Raw genomic sequence first — 22,257 nt, 5'->3', positions numbered from 1 at the left:
CCATGTGACAAGAGGCAGCCATACAAGCCCAGGAACTCCCAGGATTGTGGCAAACCAGCCTCAGCATCAGGGAGAAAGCAACGCCTTTCCGATTCCTTAATTTTGGACCTCTGGTCTTCAAACTGTAAAGGCTAGAATAAATGCTTGTTGTTAACCTAACCCTAACCCTAAACCAACCATTGTGTGGTATTTATCAAAGCAGTCTAGCAAACTAAGACACATTGCAAAAAAGGTGATTGCTTGTTGTTTGCTGTTGTTGTTGATCACTTGCAGGTAAGACATAGAGAATGTCCTGTGAGATTAGGTAGATATGTGAGAATGGCATCTATTTTTAGAAACACAAAGGAGAATGCTTTGCCAGAGACTAAATGATGTTTAAACAATAACAACAACAAAATTAATGCTAAAATAAATTGGATGTTTTACTTGAAGTGAGAATGTTTTCAAGCTTTAATATGTGTCCACTATAATATATGGAACATACATGTGGTGGCTTGGAGTTATATACCCCAGAAAACATGATCTTTATCCATTCCTGCAGGTGTGAACCCATTGTGAAAAAAGGACCTTTTGATGAGGTTACTTCATCAGTGTGGTCCACTGATGGAGGATGGATCCTTCAAGATGGATCTTTTTTTTTTTTTTTCATGATGAATTATGTAAAATTTTATTTTCTCAATTCTGATTTTTCTCAAAACTAAAATGGAAACAAGATGTGAGTTTTGCTCTCTTAAATAGCAATCAGTTATTCACTTATTCCAGAACACAGAAACATTAAACATGCCATCAATTAGTATGTTATTACTATTATAAGTCCAAAATAATAAAATAGTAATAATTATAATCATGACTCATTTTATATGTTCCTGAATTTATTTTATCAACCCAGAGAAAGTTCATGTTAGCTAAACAATAGAACCTCTGAAGAAGGCTGAGGGAAAGGTGAACTGATGAAACCCATGACAAGCAGTTCTTCACCTCTGTCGAGCACTAAGACCAGGAGGTTGCCAAAATACCACGGGACTGCCAAAGAAATCACAACCTGCCTGCTGGCTTGTGCTATGATTTCTCAAAGTCTCTTCCAGTTAGGACTGAAATGCACAACTACTGAAGAGTACGTCTCATGCTATCAATCCTCTCTTTGTCCTTATTAATCTATTCAGTCTTTTAAGGAGCAACAGGGAAGAGGAATAAACACAATCAAACCATGTTCTTAGAACGTGCAAAGTTAAATTGTCCTGAGTTATAACTGCCTGCTTAATACAGTGATATCATGTTCTCATCTAAGAACCATCTCATAATTTATTTAAAGAATGACACGGCTGAGAGAGATATTTAGGAAGACATTTCCAGGCAGAGCTGAATTTAAATCACCCTCCAAATACAAGTCTGTCCTTTTCTTTATTGAAATATTTTATCTGGATTTACATGAAAATTAATCAATTGATTTTACCAAATGATCATGACATATCAATTCTACTGCCTCTAATAGAGTCAATAATTTTAAAAATTAAGGTGATTATAAAGTTATTTGTAAAAACAGTATCAACTGAGACTTTCTTGCACTTATTACTAATCCATTATAAACAAATAATCTTAAAAACAAAAATTCTAGAATAAGTACAGTTAAACCAGTACAGATAAGAAGGAACAAGGAGTTCATTGGTAATGCTACACCAAACAGATAAAAAGTAAAATTGATTTTATACTGTAAAGTTATACAAGTAAATAATAAAGCTCCTATCATTTTTTCTTGCATACATGCTTAGATTTCTTATATAAATAACAGAATGCTCCGTTTCATGCACTTCAATAGGATCAACCCCTTAGAAAAAGACTGAAAAGATTTGATAATCAACTCCCAAATTTTATGCTTCTTTTATCTTTTATCAATTTCCTGACATTTAACATAAGCAGCAAAGTATTTTCAGTAAATTTAGCACTTAGGTCTAGAAAATGTCTTGAAGAGCCCTGGCAAGTTACATATATCCCATGTTGCTTTTGGTTTCCCATCTCTTCTTTGCTTCAAACCCCCATGCAAGTTTCTTCTTTTTCCGAACAACCTGTGAATTTTCAGCAGCCTTCTTGGCTTTTACAAAATTATGGCAGGCAACAGCTTTGGCAATTTTTACACCAAGCTCTCGAGTAGCTAGCTGGTTGCTGAGTTCCTCAGCTTTCTCAATATTCCACTCTTCCACAGCCTGGTCTATGCTCTTTTCAAGACCTGACTTCTCAATTTTTTTCTTTTTTACAGGGGGGTCAAACCTTTCATTGACTCCAAAATACTGAGTGAGTTCCTTCCACTGGATTTCATTTGGTGAGTGTTCACTATGAGATGCCTCTCCATTGTTCAATTTATCTTTCCTGGAGCGTTTTCTTTTTTTCCTCCTGAATCTTGAGGCTGAGTTTTTCTGTTCTGAATGTTTTTTATGCAATTCTTGAAATTTATTCCACATATTTAATGAAATTCCAGATGGACACTCTTCATATGCATTTACATTTGCCTCTGTTTCAGTTTTTTGTCCATTTGTAGGGAACTCTGAGATTTCTAATTTTCTAGTGGCCTGATCTTCTTTATCTTCCTGTAAGTTAAATCCAGAGTTCTCTACTATGGCTTCATCTTCAGAGTTTGACTCAACATCACTTTCATTTAGGCCAGGAGGTAGCAGCCCACTCCACATCTTTTCTTTTTTTGCAGATTTGGTTCAGCCTCAACAGTTGTTGAGTCTATGAAACATCTTCACCAAAATATTCTCTCAGTTTATTAAGAGGAAGGGCTCTGGCATCTAATGGCTCCAACTGGAATCTTGACTCCACCACCCACTAGTGACATGAGGAAATCATTTAGTGTATCTGACCCTCAGCTTCTTCATCGGTTAGGCACCGGCCGCCTGGCAGCCATCTTAAGACCAAGATGGATCTTAATCTTATTACTGGCGGCCTCGTGAGAGAGGCCATTGGGAGAGAGAGGCCATCGGGAGTTGCCAGAAACTGTAAGTCACTGGAACCCAGAAGAGCAAGGAGAAGACGCTGCTTTGTGCATTGCCTTGATGGAAAAATCAAGCAACCCCGAAGATTCCCAGCCAGCCAGAAGATACTGACTCCAGGAGGAAGCAAGCCTTCTAGCCTCTGAAACTGTGAGCCGATAAAATTCCTGTTCTTAAGCTATCCCACTGTATGGTATTTGATTTAACACCTGGGAAACAAATATTTACCATTGGAAACCTCAGTAATTATGCCATTTCAGTTAACCATTCTTAACATTTTGGATAATACATCTTGTCTTTTTTTGAATTTGCACATTTTTAAAAATTTGAAATCACACTGAACAGATTTTCTTATCTGTTTTCTCCACTGAAATTGATCATAAACAATTTCACTTGTCATTAAATATTTTTTATAAAAATAATATAATGGTATTATAGTATTTCTCTAGGCTCATAGTATCATTTTATGCTCATAATATGCAACAACGATCAGCTCTACCACAATTTCCTTAACAGTTCCTCTATTGTTGGACATTTAGGTTGTTTCCAGTTTTAATAAATATAAACAATGCACCAGTGAAAACCCTTAGAGATAGTTTTTTTTTTAGTTACCATAAATTCCTAGGAGGAAAATTGCCAGGTCATCAATTTTTAATATTGTTCAAACATAAAGTGGTCCCCTCTAAGGTTCTTCTATGAAGAGAAAAGGTGGAGGGAAGAAGTTGGTTCCTTTTGGAAATGCCTGGCTCTGGGGCAGAATGTTGGTCATTAAACCTACAGATCTGTGGCTCAGATTGGACCATGACAGACCACCAAAGAACTCTGGTCCCACCAGCCCAGGCAGCTTCCTGGCCTTCCTGAAGTTCATGGCTCCTCTCTCTGTTTCTGCAATAAGTGCAACTTTGGTTTCAGCAATACCATTTGGTCCATCCCAAAATGGCAATATTCTGAAGATGCTTTTATCAGTCAGGCTGGGCAATTTATGTTGCTAAAACAAACAACCCCCAACATCTCAGTGGCCTAACAACAAAAGTTTATTTTTCATTCATCCTAAATGTCCATTGCAGGTTGCTAGGAAGACTGTTCAGTGTCACTACTCAGGAACCCAAGCAGTAAAAGACATCCATGATCATCACAGTCCTGGAGAACGGACGTGGCAAACTGCACACTGCCTCTTATTGTGTCTGCCTGGAAGTGACACATAAAACTTCCACTTGCATTTCATTGGCCAAAGCGAGTAATATGGCCTCGCTAATTTCAAAGCAGTTAGGCAAGTTCAATCCTACTGCGTGCCTGGGAGGAGACAAGAACTAATGTGTATCACTACACCATAAATCAAATTGTGAGCTGAGTGCACTGAACTTAACCCTCAGAGGACCTTTAAGTGGACATACCCGTGGTGATGCCTGCCACGCCTACCCCACGGGCTGAGGGAAACAGCCCAGCCCACAGCCACTTGTGGATTGCAAGAGCCTGAAGCTGTTCCTTGAGCTTGGAGTGGCCACTGATTGGACTGTAGTGCCCCGGGCCCAAGGGCAGCTGATCCCTAGACTGAGTAGCGGCCTGGGAGGAGAGACCTGGTGGGGAAAGCTCTGCCTGGGGGTTGACAGTAAATAGTGAAGCCAACTGGACAACATGCCTCTGAATTGGGGGAAATACAGAGAGAATTAGCTAATTGGTCACCTCCCCAGGAGGGGAAATGAGAAAATGTGCAAAGTGAACTAGGGTGACCCAAGAGAGCCTGAGAGCTAATAGTGACCCCTGAGACAACAAGAGGCAGAGAGAGGAGGGAATGCCAGCAGGATTCCAGGAGGGGCAGAGGGAACATGGGGCTCAGGAAGGGCTGAGCCCTGGAGCAGAGCTGCTTGCTTAGATTATAAATGTGCTATGTGCTAACTATAGAAAATTTAGGGGAAAAAACATGCAAACACATAATATAAAGATCACCCAGGTATAGCCACCATTAATATTTTAGTGTATTTCCCTCTACTCCTCTTTCAACTCCTTACTCCTTAATCCTCTCCATGGCCCTATCAGCTAGGATGTAGGTCTCAGAGCTAGCACACTGCAGAACGAGATTTGGGCCATGCATTCCACACGGCACTCGCCCAATCTCTATTAAGGTGTTAGGAATTCCCAGGGCCAGAAGTGAGTTCTTGTTCTCCTCTGTGAGATCTGCCACTGGTAGGACTAAGCTCTAGAGGATTCAGACAACTACAGAAACAGAAACAAGGACAGTAAGTAACTTGGAATGTGACTTGTTTCCTGGGTCGAGAAAAGTCAGAAAAGGGGCTTTTGTCAAATCCTCACCCCACCCCCACCCCCAGCTCCAGGACAGGGCTGGTTGATTACCTCATACCCAAAAAAGCACATTGAAACCAGCACTGCCCACAACTCTGGGCAGGGCTGTCGTGTGGGAACTCGGTTCATGTTTTGTGGGTTTTCCATAAGGAGGCCACTCTGAGAAGCTGCCTGCCCTCGAGGTCCAGGATATTTCTTCTAAACCCTGCTGTCTCCCGCAAACACCTAGATATTTTTCTTCTGTATTTGAAAGTATCTCCTATAGTTGAGGCAAAATGCTTTTAAAAGCTGAGTTTGTCGCCATTACATGGAACTTTGAATAGGGACTGAGATCTGGTTGGCTTGTACAGGTTAGTGTGAAGCCCTGGTATACCCCAGAGTAACTTGGACAGAGAATAAAATGTATTTGTAAAGCCCCCTTGAGGGACTGGGGAAGAATGTGGAAATATTAAACTTCCCCTCCTGGGGAATTACTGGTATTCTCACAAGCATTGGGGACTACCAGTTTAGAAGGCCAAGTCCTCAGTCTTGGGGCTTGCCCTTATGAAACTTGCTACTGCAAAGGAGAGGCTAAGCCTACTTATAATTGTGCCTGAGAGTCTCCCCCAGAGAACCTCTTTTGTTGTTCATATGTGGCCCGTCTCTCTCTAAGCTCATGTGGCAGGTAAACTCACTGCCCTCCCCTCTACTTGGGACATGACTCCCAGGGGTACACATCTCCCTGGCAATGCAGGACATGACCCCCCAGGGATGAATCTGGACCCGGCATCATGGGATTGAGAACATCTTCTTGACCAAAAGAGGAAAGAGAAATGAAACAAAATAAAGTTTCAATGGCTGAGAGATTTCAAGTGGAGTTGAGAGGTCACTCTGGAGGTTCTTTGTATGCATTATACAGATATCCCTTTTTAGTTATTAGTGTATTGGAATAGCTAGAAGGAACTACCTGAAACTGTTGGACTGCAACCCAGTAGCCTTGATTCTTGAAGATGATGGTATAACCATATAGCTTACATGGTGTGATGGTGTGATTGTGAAAACCTTGTGGCTCACACTCCCTTTATCCAGTGTATGGACAGATGAGTAGAAAAATGGAGACAAAAATTAAATGAATAATAGGGAGGTATGGGAAGTTTTGGGTGTTTTTTTTTTTTACTTGTATTTTTATTCTTTTTTTTTGGAGTAATGAAAATGTTTAAAAATTGTTATGACGAATGCATAACTGTATGATGGTACTGTGAACAACTGATTATACACTGTGGATGATTGTATGGTATGTGAGTATATCTCAATAAAACTGAATAAAAAATTTTTAAAAGCTGGGTTTGTACCTTCTAAGGTTATTGATAGAATTCTCCTGCTTCAGAAAAAGGAACACTTTAATTTGAGGAAAAAACATTCCCAGGAGATCCTTTGGTTTTACATAGAGTTCAGATCCTATGAAGAGCCTCAGTCAGTGAGAACCTGAACAACTTGCATAAAAAATGTAAAAGACTATCTTCCTTGTGAGTAAGTTCAGTCTTTGCAGAAAGATTATTTATGCTGTGAACTGCTTTTCAACCAGCTGGAGCAGGTGAGCATCTAGGGTCCCCTGGACTCTGAAAGATGGAGGGCGGATGGGGTTCAGGGGAGCAGAGGCCTGTGACCTGGTGGTAGGTGAGGAACAGAGGAGAGAAGGCATCTGGGGGTGCTGTGGAGGAGCCTGGCTAGTGTCCTCAGAAGGTGGGGACATCTGATAACCAGTTTTAAGTTTTTCCTTTTTTTTTTTTGCATTGCAATTCCATAATGTTATCCCAAGCATTCATTCTCTGTGGTTTAGAGATTTCTGGGGAAGTCTGTGGCCTTGCTTAGGAGAGGCAGACCCACTGGGCTAGAGAGATGCAGCTGCACAGAGAAGCATTACTGGAGGAAAGGAGTGGCTGGAGCAACTGAGCGGAATGACAGCAGGAAAGTGTTGTGGCCCAGGTAAATAGTGATTTTTATAAATTCACCTTCTGCAAAAGATAAGGAAAAAAAAAAGACTTCTTTTAAACAGAAATGTCTATGGCTAAAAAGAAGCTTAAAAACACAGATCTGGAAGAACTGCTTATCCTTCTGTCATCCTTCACAAACACTCTGCTGTTTGGTTCTTTCAGCTTTTCCACAGCTGCAGAAACACAGGTTGAGTCCGGGATTTTGTCCTTCATGTGAACTGGAAGGGTGTTTTTCTCTGTTGCCACATCAGGGTAAAGCCATATGTTCTAACGTCCATAAACTGAGATGCCTAACAAAGACATGCTTAGATGCTCTTCACTGTTTGATATCATCAATAAACGTAATAAACATACTTTAAGTTCCATTATTGAGGTCACTGATTCAAATGTTAAAATTCTTTGACCCAGCACCCTGGGAACCTGCGCTTGTCATGTGTCCTGATCAATATTGTCTTGTTAATATTCAATCTGGAGATTGTATTTCCATGGAGAGTTGCAGGGAGCCCTGACCTTTCTCTCTGAATTTGGGTTGATTGTGTTTACAAGTTTCGTTTTCTTTCTTTAGGAAGAGTATTTTGAGGATACTTGCATTATATCAACTTCTAAACAAAATTTTGGGAATGTTAAAGGGAACAAGATCCTAGGGACCTATCCAATGGTTCCCAAACTGGCCGTTTAGCAAAGTCATGCTCACTGTATCTATCAGGGTTCTTCAGAGAAACAACCAGTAGGATGGATATGTATATATACATTTTTGCTCTTTAGGCCTTCAACTGATTAGAGGAGGTCCACCCACATGAAGTCAATTCTTTACTTAAAGTCAACTGATTGTAGATGTTAACTTCATCCATAAAATACCTTCACGGTAACATCTAGATTACTGGGCACAGTACTATAGCCTAGCCAAGTTGACACATGAAATTAACCATCACACCCGCTAAATCAAAATCTCCAGGGGTGGGTCCCAAGAAGCTTACTCAGAACAATGATCTCCCAACTTTGGGAGCTAGTAATTTACTCTTGCTTCATATTCCACGTGGGGATTCACTATGATCGTAGTTGGAAATTACTGGGATGCAAGGAACAGAAATTTACTCAAGCCAGCTAAAGCAAAGGGTTGGCTATTGTTCAGAGATGAGGAAGATCACAGAAGGAAGGAATTAAAGGTAATATATCTGGCTCTCACAGGAGTAGAAAGTCATCAGGCAACATTTCTGCATTCTCTCTGCACCTTGGAAAGCAGCTTCTTAGGCAAGGCTCTTGGGTTTGCTCCTCCAGATCTTAAGCTTATTCATAGCTTGGGGTTGCCATGGCTCTGAGTCTGACACCAGTGCTGTATCACCTTACAAGGGAGCTGTAGTTATTTTACTTAGTTCAAGAGAGAGAGACTCCAGCTTGAGTCGGAGGCCCAGGTCTGGTTCAATCACTTGTAGAACAGGTGGGGGAAAGGTCACATGGCATAAAATGGCTGCCTAAATCCACCTCTACAGTAAAAGTTGAACAGACTCTTCCAAAGGAGGGGGTGAGGTCTGGCTAAGCACTCAGAGTGTCCACCATGCCTTTGTAGCATCCCAGCTAGGGAGCATTTGGGCTCTGCTTGGACACTTCTTGTGACAAAGAACTCAGCATTTCATGAAGTCTATTCCTGTTGAACTGTTCTAAGTATTTGACTGCTTCTTTGACCATGACCATCATGGACTCTAGTTTTATTCTCTGGGATAATACAGAATAAATTTACTCCTTGCCCTTTTAGAACTCTGCCAATGGCTATCATGTTCACCTTAAGATTTTTTTCTCCAGACAACACAGACTTAGTTCCCTCACCTAGTCCTCTTTGGGTCTAGATCCTTATCATTCTGTGCACATGGCTTGAAATTGTAGACATTCCTATTAAAGAATTTACAGGCATATCTTGAAGATATTGAGGGTTCAGTTCCAGACCACCACAATAAAGTGAACATTGCAATAAAGTGAGTCACATGCACTTTTTGGTTTCCCAGTGCATATAAAAGTTATGTTTACACTATACTATAGTCTATTAAGTGTGCAATAACATTATGTCTTAAGAAAAACAATGTACACGCCTTAATTATGTTTTGACACAGAGACGTGAAGGGAGAATATGCTATTGGCAAATGGCGCTGATAGTCTTGTTTGATGCAGGGTTGCCACAAACCTTCAATTTGTAAAAATTGCAATATCTGCAAAGCATAATAAAGTGAAGCACGATAATTGAGGTACGCCTATACTTTATTTTTACACAGTGGTGTTTTTTAAATTCGGTTTTATTGAAATATATTCATATATCATAAAATCATACATGGTGTACACTCAACTGTTCACAGTACCATCATATAATTGTGCATTCATCACTCCAATCTATTTTTTGAACATTTTCCTTATACCAGAAAAAGTAAAAATAAGAATAAAAATAAATAAAAAAGAACACCCAAATTATCTCCTTCCTCCCACCCTATTTTTCATTTAGTTTTGGTCCCCATTTGTGTACTTATCCATCCATACACTGGATAAAGGGAGTGTGATCCACCAGGTTTTCACAATCACACTCTCACCCCTTGTAACTACATTGTTATACAAATGTCTTCAAGAGTCAAGGCAACTGGGTTGCAGTTTGCTACTTTCAGGTGTTTACTTCTAGCTATTACAGTACATTAAACACTAAAAAGGGTTATCTATACAGTAAGAGTGCCCACCAGAGTGCCCACCAGAGTGGAATCTCTCAGCCACTGAAACTTTCTTTTGTTTCATTTTGCATCCCCATTTTGGTCAAGAAGATGTTCTCAATCCCACTATGCCGGGTCCAGATTCATCCCCGGGAGTATTATCCTGCGTTGCCAGGGAGATTTACAGCCCTGGGAGTCAGGTCCCACATAGAGGGGAGGGCAATGAGTTCACCTGCCAAGTTGGGTTAGTTAGAGAGAGAGGCCACATCAGAGCAACAGAGAGACACTCAGGAGGAGACTCTTAGGCACAATTATTAGCAGGTTTAGCCTCTTCTTTGCAGTAACGAGCTTCATAAGGGCAAGACCTGAGATAGAGGACTCGGTAAACCTAACCGCCAGTTCTCAATGTTTGTGAGAACATCAGCAACAATCCAGGTGAGGAAGCCCAACACTTCCACATTTCCCACCTGGCTCCTCCAGGGAGCCCTGCATATATATTCACAGTGGTGTTTTAAAAAGGAATTAAGCTAGCTTTAAAATATACAATATAACAACATAAAATAAATACTTCAGAGTAAAAAGAATGAAGGCAAAGGGAATATATTCTGCAAAATAAGATGGAGCTGGGAGAGAAGCTGGCACATGAAGTGCATACCATGAAATTGTGTGCCCTTGCTGGTGACCTATCAGGTTGCTTCTTGAGCTTTTAGCAGCTGGCCAAAAGAGGGAAACATGAATTGCTGCATACATGAGAGAAAATAAACCATTAGCTCAGAAGAGTTTTAATTACTTCTGGGACAAAGAAAAGGAAAAATGATCTCCTTGTAGTTCTCTCAGAGAAGATGTTGTGAAATCAGGTAAAGAATGTCTTTAATGTAACCATCCCTGCAGTAAATACCTCAGTGCATTTCAGGGAGCTGTTTCTTAAAATATCTGCCAGAGTGAGAAATAATGGTGTTGGTGAAAGCACTATACAGTAAAGCAATTCTCTCGAGGCCCCATGATCCAGTCCAAGGTGCCACTCTATGGTTCCCTGCCCTGATCCATCCATGGATGGGTAAAGGATCCAGCGATGGTTTGCAAGCTGTACTCTGAGGGGCCATCAGTGGTGGGATGTCAAGCTCCCCATCCCCTCCAGTATCCCATTCCCTTAACCTGGGACTTCTAAGAAGCCATGGTTTGAGAAAGGATTCTGTGGTTAAAAATGAAGTTTGAAAACTGCTGATCTAAAAGAATGGGCAGACTGCTCTCCTTCAGATAATCCTCCATAAATATTGCTAATTTCCTCAAGTTTTCAATAGTTAATGAGCAGCAGCGAGTTCCAAGATTAAACATCCTAAGTTCCTGCAGCACAAAGCTTCTCTGTTTCCAGCTAAGTGCAGAGCCTTCTGTTTTAATAATTAAGCAAGCTAGGGAGGGATTGACAACTCCTTATTAAATCTGAGGTACCCAACAAGGACAAATGTGTGAACAGAAGGTGATTGCACCTCAGCTTGGAGGTGGGCTAAGGAAGGACCATCTGTCAGTGTTCAGGTTCTCCTTAAGAAATGATTTGGTGTTTTCTCTAACAAGAAGATATACAAAGTATAGCTGCAATGATTTTAGCCTGAAAAAAACTTAAACCTCTTAAAACCAAATGCCCATTTTATCCATAAACAAATCTCAGTAAATCACTCATAGAACATCTAGATTTTGAACTGTGAAGCATATACATAAATTAAAAATAGGATAAATACAAAATAAAATTGATGGTGTTGGATTTAGAGTAATTAGCCATTCCTTGTGATAATGATAGATAGGATCGGTTGTTTATTAATGCCCTTCTGGTTCTTGATGATAAAACCATTGGCATTAGTGTACCAGTGAAAGCTCATCTCTCTATTCCTTGTAATTGGAGTAAACACGGTATCTGATCCATCGATTGGCTATTATTTCTGACCTTGAAACATATGGTGGTATTAAGCGCAGGTTTTATGTAAATATCTGTGGCCAAGGGTGGGAGTGGAGATGGAAAATCAATACTGAGCTGGGTACTGATTTCAGTCCTCACAGTCAAAGATTATGGAAAGGGAAATAAAAACCACAAGCATTCCCAGGTTTTTCTTCTCAGATCACTCCACAGGGTGGCAGAAAGTTTGATAATGGCCAATGGTGGAATAGCTGTGCCAAAGCTGATCTTGTGTAGAACATTGGCCCAAGAATTCCAGCACTTACAAATTATCGAGTAGGAAAGTGGCATGTATTTTAGACAGACCATCTAGTAAACTAGGAGCGGACTAAAAGGATTGCCCTTTGGAAAAATGGGATGGACCAAACTCTGGTCCAATCAGTAGGACCCTACCCATTTTAGTGGGGAAGAATTTCTTGTTAAAAATAACACCAACAAGCGGTCTTCCCCATCTACTCACAAAACCATGTGTATTAGAGTTTTCCAGAGAAACAGATCTGACAGGATATATGTATACATATATTAAGGAATTTATTTTAAGGAATTGGCTCACACAGTTGTAAGGGCTAGCAAACCAGAAGTCTGCAAGGCAAGCTAGCATGTTGGAAATCCCAGTAAGAATGATATTACAGTTTTGAGTCCAAAATCCATAGCAGAGGCCAGCAGTCTGCAAACTCTGAGTGCAGTCTTGAGGTATAATTTCTTCTTCTTTGGAAATAACAGTTCTTGCTCTTAAGGTCTTCAAGTAATTGGATGAGGTCCACCTGCATTGTAAAAGATAATCAACTGTACTTAAAGTCAATTGATTGTAGATCCTAGTCACTTATTCAAAATATCTGCAGAGCAAAACACTAGGCTGGTGTTTGACTACACAGTGAAGCTGACACATAAAATTAACTATCAACCATGTGATGACTCAACCTTTGTTTCAAGAGTTCTGGAAATAGTGAAAATTTATATGATGATCCACATGTATTATAGTTTCAGGCGATTTAAGAATGAAAGCAGGAAGTTGTAACATTAATAAAATATAAGCTAATCTTTATTAACCTCCCAATATAGCAACAAGAGAGGTACAGGTGGGTACCAACTCTCTGCTGAGGCAAAAGCCTAAAATGCCCGGTTGACCATAGCTGCATGGACCAATAAAACACCCACCGAGTCAGAGGACCAGCCCGCGGGTGCTGAAAGCAGAAGCAGCTGGCTATCAGGAGGCCCCTTTCATGTCTTCTCAAGTGACCATGGCAGGGGAAACACAACAGAACCTGAAAGCTGACAGCCTGGGCAGTAAGTGTGACAGTGACAAAGAACAGGCTTGTGAAGGACAGGTCTCTGGTCTTCCTTCTAGAAGCAGAAGAAGAACTCCCCGTTTTCTCCTCCCCTGTGGACCCACCACAGTCCATCTCTGGGCTGTCCTTACATCCAAGTGGGAACATGTCATCTCATTCCCAGCATTAAAATGGCAGCGATCCCTCAGGCCAGCTTGTACAATCACATAACACTCACCAAGAAGACCAAATCACTCCATTCCGCCAACACTCGAAGATAAAACTTTTTAGTTGGTAAGTTAGCTAGGAGCAGAGCTATTAGAAGTGATCTGTAGTCAATAAACCTTCTTCAAGAGTTGTATTTAGCTCAATGTTTAAAATGTGCTAAGTGATAGGAGGGATTATCACCAGGTCCCGGTCTCTGATCGGGCCCCCAAGCCGAGAGCTGACAGCCTCTGCTTGCAAGCTGTGAAAAGTTACCCTTCCTGGCAGCAACAACCATCTGCACTTCCAGTACCTCTCTGGGGAAGACCTTACCAGGGAAACTTTGTTCCCCAAGCTGACTACTAACAGAGTAGATGACCAAGATCAGGGCCTTCTAAGATCTTTGGAGGTAATGGTATGTTTATGATGAGTTTTACTTGTTACATGTTCCTGAGTTTGTCATGTTTCCCCACTAACATGGCTACACTTTGTTGGCTTGTTGAATTTAACTAAGATGGAAAAGTCAGTCAATTTGCCTGCCCAACTCATGTCCCCTTTCAGAGAATCAGTGTGATCCCCACTCTCAGGAATATGGGATTTTGACACAGACATAATATATTTGTTCTTATTAAATTTTATCTCAGTTTAGGGTCATAATTCCCAGTTGTTAAGATGAGTCTGTATCCTGATTTTTATTTCTAGTATATTAGCCATCTCTCCCTACTCTGTGTCACTCAAATATTTTATCAACATCTTCTTCATCCAACATACTAACATCAATAAAAATGTTAACTGTGGGGGCAGATGAGCATTCAACAAGTTGATACAGATCTTTGTTTATTGCCAGGGAAAGATGCCCATAATATATTGAAAACTGAAAAAAAAAAACCGTCAAATATTCTGTACTTTTTACTCTATTGTTGTTACAAATGTGTATGGATGTAGATAAACTTACAAAGAGGTCTGGAAAGAGAGACACCAAAAAATCATGTCAGTGGTTATCTGTGAGAGACCAGGTTACCAGCAATTTTCACTTTCTTTTCTCTATGCAGTTTATAAAAAATAATTTTACCAGGAACATAAACAGTGGAAACAATAAAGTATTTTATATTTTAAAAAATTCAAAAGTGAAAAGGAGAAAGATCAAAGAGAGCCCTGTGGCACATCTCCAAAGACTTCTTCCAGGTGCAGATGAGTGGTTCTCAGACCCTCTGCTCTGCAGAATTATTGGAAGAGATTTTAAAAAACATCTCCCTTTGGAGACTGGATGCTGACATTGCCAGTCCCTGGAGCAGCCTGTGACTGAGTTGCCCAATCAGCTGTGTATCCGCCACTCCAATGCCTCTTACTAGCTGTGGGACCTCAGGCAAGTTACTTAAGCTGCAGAGAAACCATTTTCTCATCTGCAAAATGGGACACTAACCCATCTTGAAGGGTGACTGTGAGCTTAAATGGAATGATATACACAACTTGCCTCATCCAGGGTCCGACGCATGGGCTAGTAAGTGTCAGTTCTGGTCTCCATAGCACCCAGTCCACGTTCTCAACCTTATCCACAAGTCATCTCCTCACCACACCTATTCCCTCTTCTCCCATTCCAACACATTTTAGGACCCAATTTGAGGCTAAGAAGAAAGCAAAGAAAGCAATGACTTAGTACTGATGTTACTGTTGCCACCAACATACTAAAATCATTGTTTTATAGGCTCTCCCTAGAAAGTAATGAATTCTCAATATATAATTTATTGGCTGTTTTAAAACCTTGGCTTATTTTCTTTGTGGCTTTCCCATGAGTGAAATCCCCTTATAACTCAGGTAAGCCTGGAAGTTAATCCAAGATACATTTGAAATTGTGCAAAGAGCAATCTACTTGGCAACATGTGATCTTTGTTCCGCAAAGAACTTGAACCCAGGTGGAAAAGGTGGAAGAGTAAAATATCAGTTTTGCACTTCATAATATTTTAGGCAATTTTTGTTACTTTGAATATCCTAATTGACACTAGAGGTGTGTGAAACCATGTACTTCACTTTTTAAAATTGTTTTTCAATTAGAAAAAGATATTTTAAAAGCAATTCTTATGGAGAGTTATCAATTTCTATAGAATATGGTTCAAAACACCTCAGAAGGGCTGAGGTTAAGGAGGCCTAGCCCTGAAAAGGCCAGTGAACTGGAAGGAAAGGTGATTTGTCCAAGTATCGGAGGCACTGTCCTTGGGCTAGGAGCTTGGCTGCTTGGAGGAGATTGCACACAGTGTTCTCCCTGTTCCTTCTCCACTGGTGCCCATAGCACTTCCTTGCTCATGCCCACAGGGTTGGGTGGCACTTGTGAAGAGTGGAAATTTCTTTTTACCCTACAGCTGGCTGTGATATTATTATTTTAGTTCTGATCATGCCATGCTGCAACTTTCCATTATAAAACCAGCGTTATGCTGGCTTCGTTTTCTTTCTCTAGAGTCCAAGATTCATTCAGTAGCTCAGTAATCCTCCAAGTCGTGAGGGGAAGGAGGGAGAGTGGTTGGAATAACTATTTTTCACACAAAAGACTGGCCATGTACTAGCCTTGTGGAAATCAAGATTAAAGTCCTTCTGTTGGCCCCCTAATTTTACCTCTTTCTCTTTTTTTAAAGAAACGGTTCTAGTTGGGCATATTATTTCATCCAAGTTATTTCTAATGATTTTTTGATTATTTTAAATGTAAATAAATTATGGTTACAAGTTTGTCATGAATCATTTTAATTTAAAATGTATTAATTTAAATTAATTTTAATTTAAAGTGTATTCTATTGTTATCTCTGCAAGATGATCATTTGTAACTTTCATGAAAACGATGAGGGTAAAGTTACAACTGATTTATGCAAGGCAAGTTAAGTAAACAATTTTGGAACTTGAAATTTATTTGATATTATTATTATTTTAATTCTGATCCTTTTTCTTCCTCTCTCTTTTAGTTTATAGTTTCTGACCATTAGGTGGCACTGTGCATTTCAAATATGAAAAGCATTCGAACTACCCAATGCTAGGCTGCACAGAAGAAAGTAACAATCACTAGTTAACATTTTCACCCACTTGTTTCAATGTGGGTAGAAACATTTTATTTCTCACATGAAATTTGCCAGTATGATAGTTTATTAACCAGAAATCCAAAACATAATCCCACAGCCCCAAATGAAAAGTACCTTATATAAATATAAGGAAAATGATCCTTCATATGTGACCCCAGAATAATGTTTCTCAGACTTAGATTCAGGTGAGAAGCTCCTGAGTCATACAAGATAATATAAACTCCCTCACCTTCCCTTCAGAGCACTGTGTTGCTCGTTTTCTAATCATGTTGATGAAGTTACAGTAGTCTGGTCATATTCACTCATTTGGAGCTCTTTATCACCAGAACCGTTTACTTACAAATAGAATACAAATTCATTAACAAATTATTTGAGGTCCTATTCTTAACTCTGGAAAAGAACAAAATTAGTTGACTTTCTTAGGGGTTGATCCCAGGAGCTATCTTCATTAGTACTCTTGTCTTTAATCAGCTGGTGGAAGATGTGGTTACTGGAGTTTCATCCCCTAGACTTCGTTCCCTACCTACCATAGCTCCTGCTATAATGGATGCCTGCTCCCCTAACTTTCCATCCTTCCCTCCCCCTGCATACTCCATTCTCTCCAGAGCTGCCTAAGGCCCCTGATCCTCTCCTTTCCCAGCACTTCCTGTGCAATCTCACCTCTGCCCAGTTTTCCAGTTACCTTTTTGGTGTTGATGTTTCCCAGTCTGTATCTTCAGCCCATGTGTCCAACTAGCCTCCTTGACATTCTCACTTGGATGTATTCAGGCACTTTAAACTCCACTCGTCTGACATGGCACTCACCATCCCCAACTCTAGTCCAGTATTCTCTCTCTCAGAGAATGGCACCATCCTTCATGCAGTTGCTTCATCCAAAGTGCTGGAAGTTAGGCTCGATTCTTTCTTGCACTCACTCCCCACACCCAATCTATGGTAAAGTCTGCCAGTCCTACAATCTAATTGGCTCTCAAATCCCCCTAACTTCTTGCTATTCACCCTGTCACTATCCTGCTCCTTGGATCTCTCACTTGGGTGATGATCAGCTAACCTTTCTCCAATCTTGGTCACTCTCAACTTGTTTTTCACAGGATAGCCAGAATGATTTTTGTGTAATGCGGATATTATCGTGCCCACCTCCTGCTTGAAGCTCTTCAATGGCCTCTTGTCTCTCTCAATGCAGGATCCAAACTCCTTACCATGACCACAACGCCCTGGTCCCTTCCTGCTTGTCTGGCCTTGTCTCTTCTGCCTCAAATCATTGTACTCTGTCCTTAAGACCCTTCTGTTAGTGCATTAAGTTGTCCATGTTTTCTCCAGCTTCAAGCCTCCAGCCTCTGCACACAGTGCTCTGTCTGCATTCTCTCCTCTCCACCCCTATTACCTGAACAACTCCTACTGGAATCACTTTCTCTAGGAAGGATCCCCACCCCCACCTCCCACTACTACTCCAACTAAGATGGGCTCACCTGCTGTGTGCTCCCAGAACCCCTGGAGTTCCCTTACCACAGACCTTATCTCAATGTATTTGTCTGTTGGTGTCTATCCCTCAGCCTGTACAATGCAAATCTACATATAGTAGATGCTCAATAAATATCTATTGAATAAATGAATGAATGAACAACTGGTCCACACTGTTTATTTCTACTAATTCTTTGCAACTCAGGCCTGTTGCCTCACCAGCTCATCCAGGCAGGAGTGAGGGCCTCCCACCAATGAGGGACCATGGCACTTTGTGTAAACCTCTAACGTGTCTGCTCTGGTGAGATTGTGCAACCACCCTGCCCTCCTCCACTAGACTCTGCGTTCCTTCAGGGCAGGGACAGTATCCTCATTGGGTATCCTCAGATAGTAAGTGTCTGCAAAAGGAACAGATTTTCCTGTTTCCAAAAATCATATAGCAAATGGTGGTTAAGACAGAACAAGGCTGTCACCTGACTTTGGGTAGAGGGACTATATAAGATTTGATTCAGGGGTTCAGGCCTCATTTATTTTTATGGCTTATATCACCTTTTTAATTTAGCTTTAGAAAAAAAGATTACTTAGAACTTTGAGATTTGAGAACCTGACACATTTACTTGGTGAAAATCAGTCATGATATCATTTAAGTGTGTTAACTGTCCCTTAATGTTTGAGTGAGGTTGTTAGAGTTTCAGATGTGTGTAAGGAGTGTGTTTGTGTGTCCTTACCTCCACTTCCTTCCTCCAACCACTCAATGTATTTCCTTTAGAGAGAAAGTACATTTTTTGAGCATATACGATGCATCAGACAGTGTTGTAAGCATTTTACGTGCATCAACTCATTCAATCCTCAAAACAACCCTTTGAGGCATATGCCATCATTTTCATTCCTATTTTATAGATGAGAAAACTGAGATGAGGCACAGAGAGGATTAGTAACTTGCCCAGAGATGAGCAAAAGAGCCAGGCAGTCTGTCTCAAGGGCATGAACTCTTAGTTACTATATTATAGAGAAAACTTGACAATGAAAGTATTTGGTTTCTTCTACTTATTTTGGGCTTAATTTGCTCATTTGCACAGCTTTTTAAACCTCTGATTTTTTCTCCAGAGTAAATATAAATATTTAAATTTCCCTCTAAATACAGCTTTAGCTGTATCCAAGAAATTTTGACATTTTTCATTGTCTTTATTATTCAAGTTAAAGTATTTTCTACATTTCCTGTGATTTCTTGACTTATCAGTTATTAAGAATTGTGTTGTGTAATTTACAAATATTTGGAAATTTTAAAATGCCATTATTAATGATTTCTAAATTCATTCTGCTATATTCAAAGGGCCTACTTTGTATTGCTTCAATCTTTTGAAGTTTATTGAGTCATATTTTATGTTCCAGTGTATGATCTATCTTAGTGGCTGTTCCATGTGCACTTGAAAATAAAGTCTTTCTGCAGATGCTAGGCGAATTACTCTATAAATGTCACTTAGGTCAAGCTGGTTTTGATAATGTTGTTCAAATCATTTATAGCTTTGTTAAGTTTTTGTCTAGTTCTTCTATTAGTTACAGAGAAGGGTGTTAAACTCTTAATCTCTGATTATGGATTTGACTGTTTGTCCCTTTAATTCTCAGATTATGTGTCTCATATTTGAAGTGTTTTAGTGAAACAGGGATTTGACATTTTCATGTCTTTGTGATGAAATGACTGTTTATCATTAAGAAATGTCACTCTTCCCCTCTGATAATTCTCCTTGACTTGAAGTTTATCTTTTGTGATAATAATAAATTAATACCAGCTTTCTTAAATTTGCTTGAACTATTTTTTTCCCTTCTTTTATTTTCAACCTGTGTGGGTCTTTAAAGTTCATCTTTTGCAGACAGTATATAGAGGAGTCTTTGCAACTTCTTTCTCTTCATTGGGTTGTTCAGTCCATTTATATTTATTGTAATTATTGGGGCTGGGTTTAAGTCTATTTTGCTATTTGTTTTCTATTTGTCCCACCTGTCTTTTGTTTCTCATTTCCTAAGTTCATGTCTTTGTTTTGGTTAATAAAAGATTTTTAGTATTCCATTTTAAATCCTCTATTAGTTTTTAAGCTATACGTGTGTGTGCGTGTGTGTGTGTGTTTAGTGGTTGCTCTAGGCTAGTGCTCTCCAATTAAACTTTCTGCAGTGATGGAGGTATTCTATAGGCTTTTCAAATATGGTAGTCACTATTTACATGTGGCTATTGAGCTCTTGAAATATAGCTAGTACAAGTGAGGAACTAAATTTTTAATTTTATTTAATTTTAATTAATTTTAAATTTAATGTTCACCTGCAGCCAGTGGCTGCCACATTGGACAGCACGGCTCTACGGATTATAATACTCATCCTTAATTTATCAATCTATTTAGAGTTAATATTGTACCACTTAATGCAAAATGTAAGAACCTTAATTGTATAATTTTATTAACTCTCTATCCTTTCTGCTCTTCTTGTCATATATTTTACTTATGAATGAGTTTAAAACACCACAATATTTTTGCTTTTAAATAGCCTTTTTTAAAAATTCAGTTTTATTGAGTTATAGTCACATACCCTATAATCATCCACAGTGTATTGTTCACAGTACCATCATGTAGTTGTGCATTCATCACCACAATCAATTTTTGAACATTTTCATTACTTCAAAAAAAATAAAAATAAGAAAAATATACAAGTAAAAAAGAACACCCAAAATATCCCATCCCACCCCCACCCCCAGTTATCATTTAATTTTGGTTCCCAGTTTTCTACTCATCTGTCCATACACTGGATAAAGGGAGAGTGAGCCACAGGATTTTCCACCATCACAGAGTCACACTGTGTAAGCTACATGGTTATACAATCATCATAAAGATTCAAGGCTACTAGGTTGCAGTTCAACAGTTTCAGGTATTTCTTTCTAACTATTCCAATACACTAAAAACTAAAAAGGGATATCGATATAATCCATATGAATAACTTCCAGAATGACCTGTCGACTCCATTTGAAATCTCCCAGCGACTGAAATATTATTTTGTTCCATTTCTCTTCCCTCTTTTGGTCAAGAAGACTTTCTCAATCCCATGATGCCAGGTCCAGGCTTTTCTCCAGGAGTCAAGTCCCATGTTGCCAGGGAGATTTATACTACTGGAAGACATGTCCCACATTGCGGGAGCGAGGGGGGGTGTGAGTTTACCTGCCAAGTTAACTTAGAGAGAGAGGGGACATCTGAGCAACAAAAGAGGTTCTCTGAGGAAGACTCTTAGGCACAATTATAAGTAGGCTTAGCCTCTCCTTTGCAGTAGCAAGCTTCATAAGGGCAAGCCCCAAGATCAAGGGCTCAGCCTTCTAAATTGGTACTCCACAATACTTGTGAGAATATCAGTAATTTTTATCAGAAGTTTAATATTTCCACATTTTCCCCCAGTCCCTCAAGGGGGCTTTGCAAATACATTTTTATTCTCTGCCCAAATTACTTTGGGATGTATCAGGGTTTCACACTAACCTGTACAAACCAAGCAGATCTCACTCCCTATTCAAAATTCCATGTAATTATGGTGTTTGAATAAACTGACCATACAAGTTAAATTATTTAGTGTGCTACAGAAAATATAGAAATATAGATTTTGCACCAAATAAACATCTCTTCCTTTGGTTTAATACAGAAGTTGAGGTTTTAAAACATAGTCAATATTGTCCTTTACACTTTAGTCTGATTTGCCTTAGTCCTAACCAGATCTGCTTCATTTGTATCTCTAATTGAAGTCTGAACTCCTTTCCAGCTTCTCTAACATTTGCTGTATGGGGTAATACTGACATTCATTGCTATCAAACTCTAGCTCTGAGTCTCAGGTGTCACACAGATACCCGAAGTTTCAGAGACCAACCAGGTTATACACAAAGAGCTCAGCATCTCAGAATTAGAGATAACTGTTACAATTTAGGGATAGATGTGGCTGCTGTTAGAGCTTACAATCTAGGGACCTTTACAATAAGCCTTCCCTTAATAACCTGTGCTCTAATATTGAATTCTCAGAGTTTTCACATTATAGTTAGTCCATATTAGTGAGGCATTATAATGTTTGTCTTTTCATTTCTGGCTTATTTCACTCAAAATTCTGTCCTCAAGATCCATTCACCTAGTTGCATGCCTCACAACTTCATTCCTTATTACAGCTGCTCAGTATTCTATTGTATGCATATGCCACAATTCACCATTCTGTTCATCAGTTGATGTACCCTTAGGCCACCTCCATCCATTGCAAATCGTGAATACTGCTGCCATAAATACCCAGGTGCAAATGTCCATTTGTGTCTCTGCTCTTAATTCTTCCAAGTATACACCCAACAATGGGATTGTCCTTATGGCAA

The 22,257-nt window shown here is 39.7% G+C and overlaps 1 protein-coding gene across 1 annotated transcript; it reads right to left on the bottom strand.

The window, feature by feature from the left end:
* Positions 1 to 1,934: 1,934 nt before the first annotated feature.
* On the bottom strand, positions 1,935 to 2,886 carry LOC119531384 (protein FAM204A-like). The gene has a single exon (XM_037832586.1). It carries the CDS (start codon positions 2,679 to 2,681, stop codon positions 1,980 to 1,982), a length of 702 nt encoding a protein of 233 aa, XP_037688514.1. The 5' UTR covers positions 2,682 to 2,886; the 3' UTR covers positions 1,935 to 1,979.
* Positions 2,887 to 22,257: the final 19,371 nt, after the last annotated feature.

The sequence above is a fragment of the Choloepus didactylus genome, chromosome 4 (genome assembly GCF_015220235.1).
Source record: "Choloepus didactylus isolate mChoDid1 chromosome 4, mChoDid1.pri, whole genome shotgun sequence".
Classification (NCBI taxonomy): domain Eukaryota; kingdom Metazoa; phylum Chordata; class Mammalia; order Pilosa; family Megalonychidae; genus Choloepus; species Choloepus didactylus.
The sequence above is the reverse complement of the archived record's forward strand: the minus strand, read 5'-3'. Positions and strand labels throughout refer to the sequence as shown.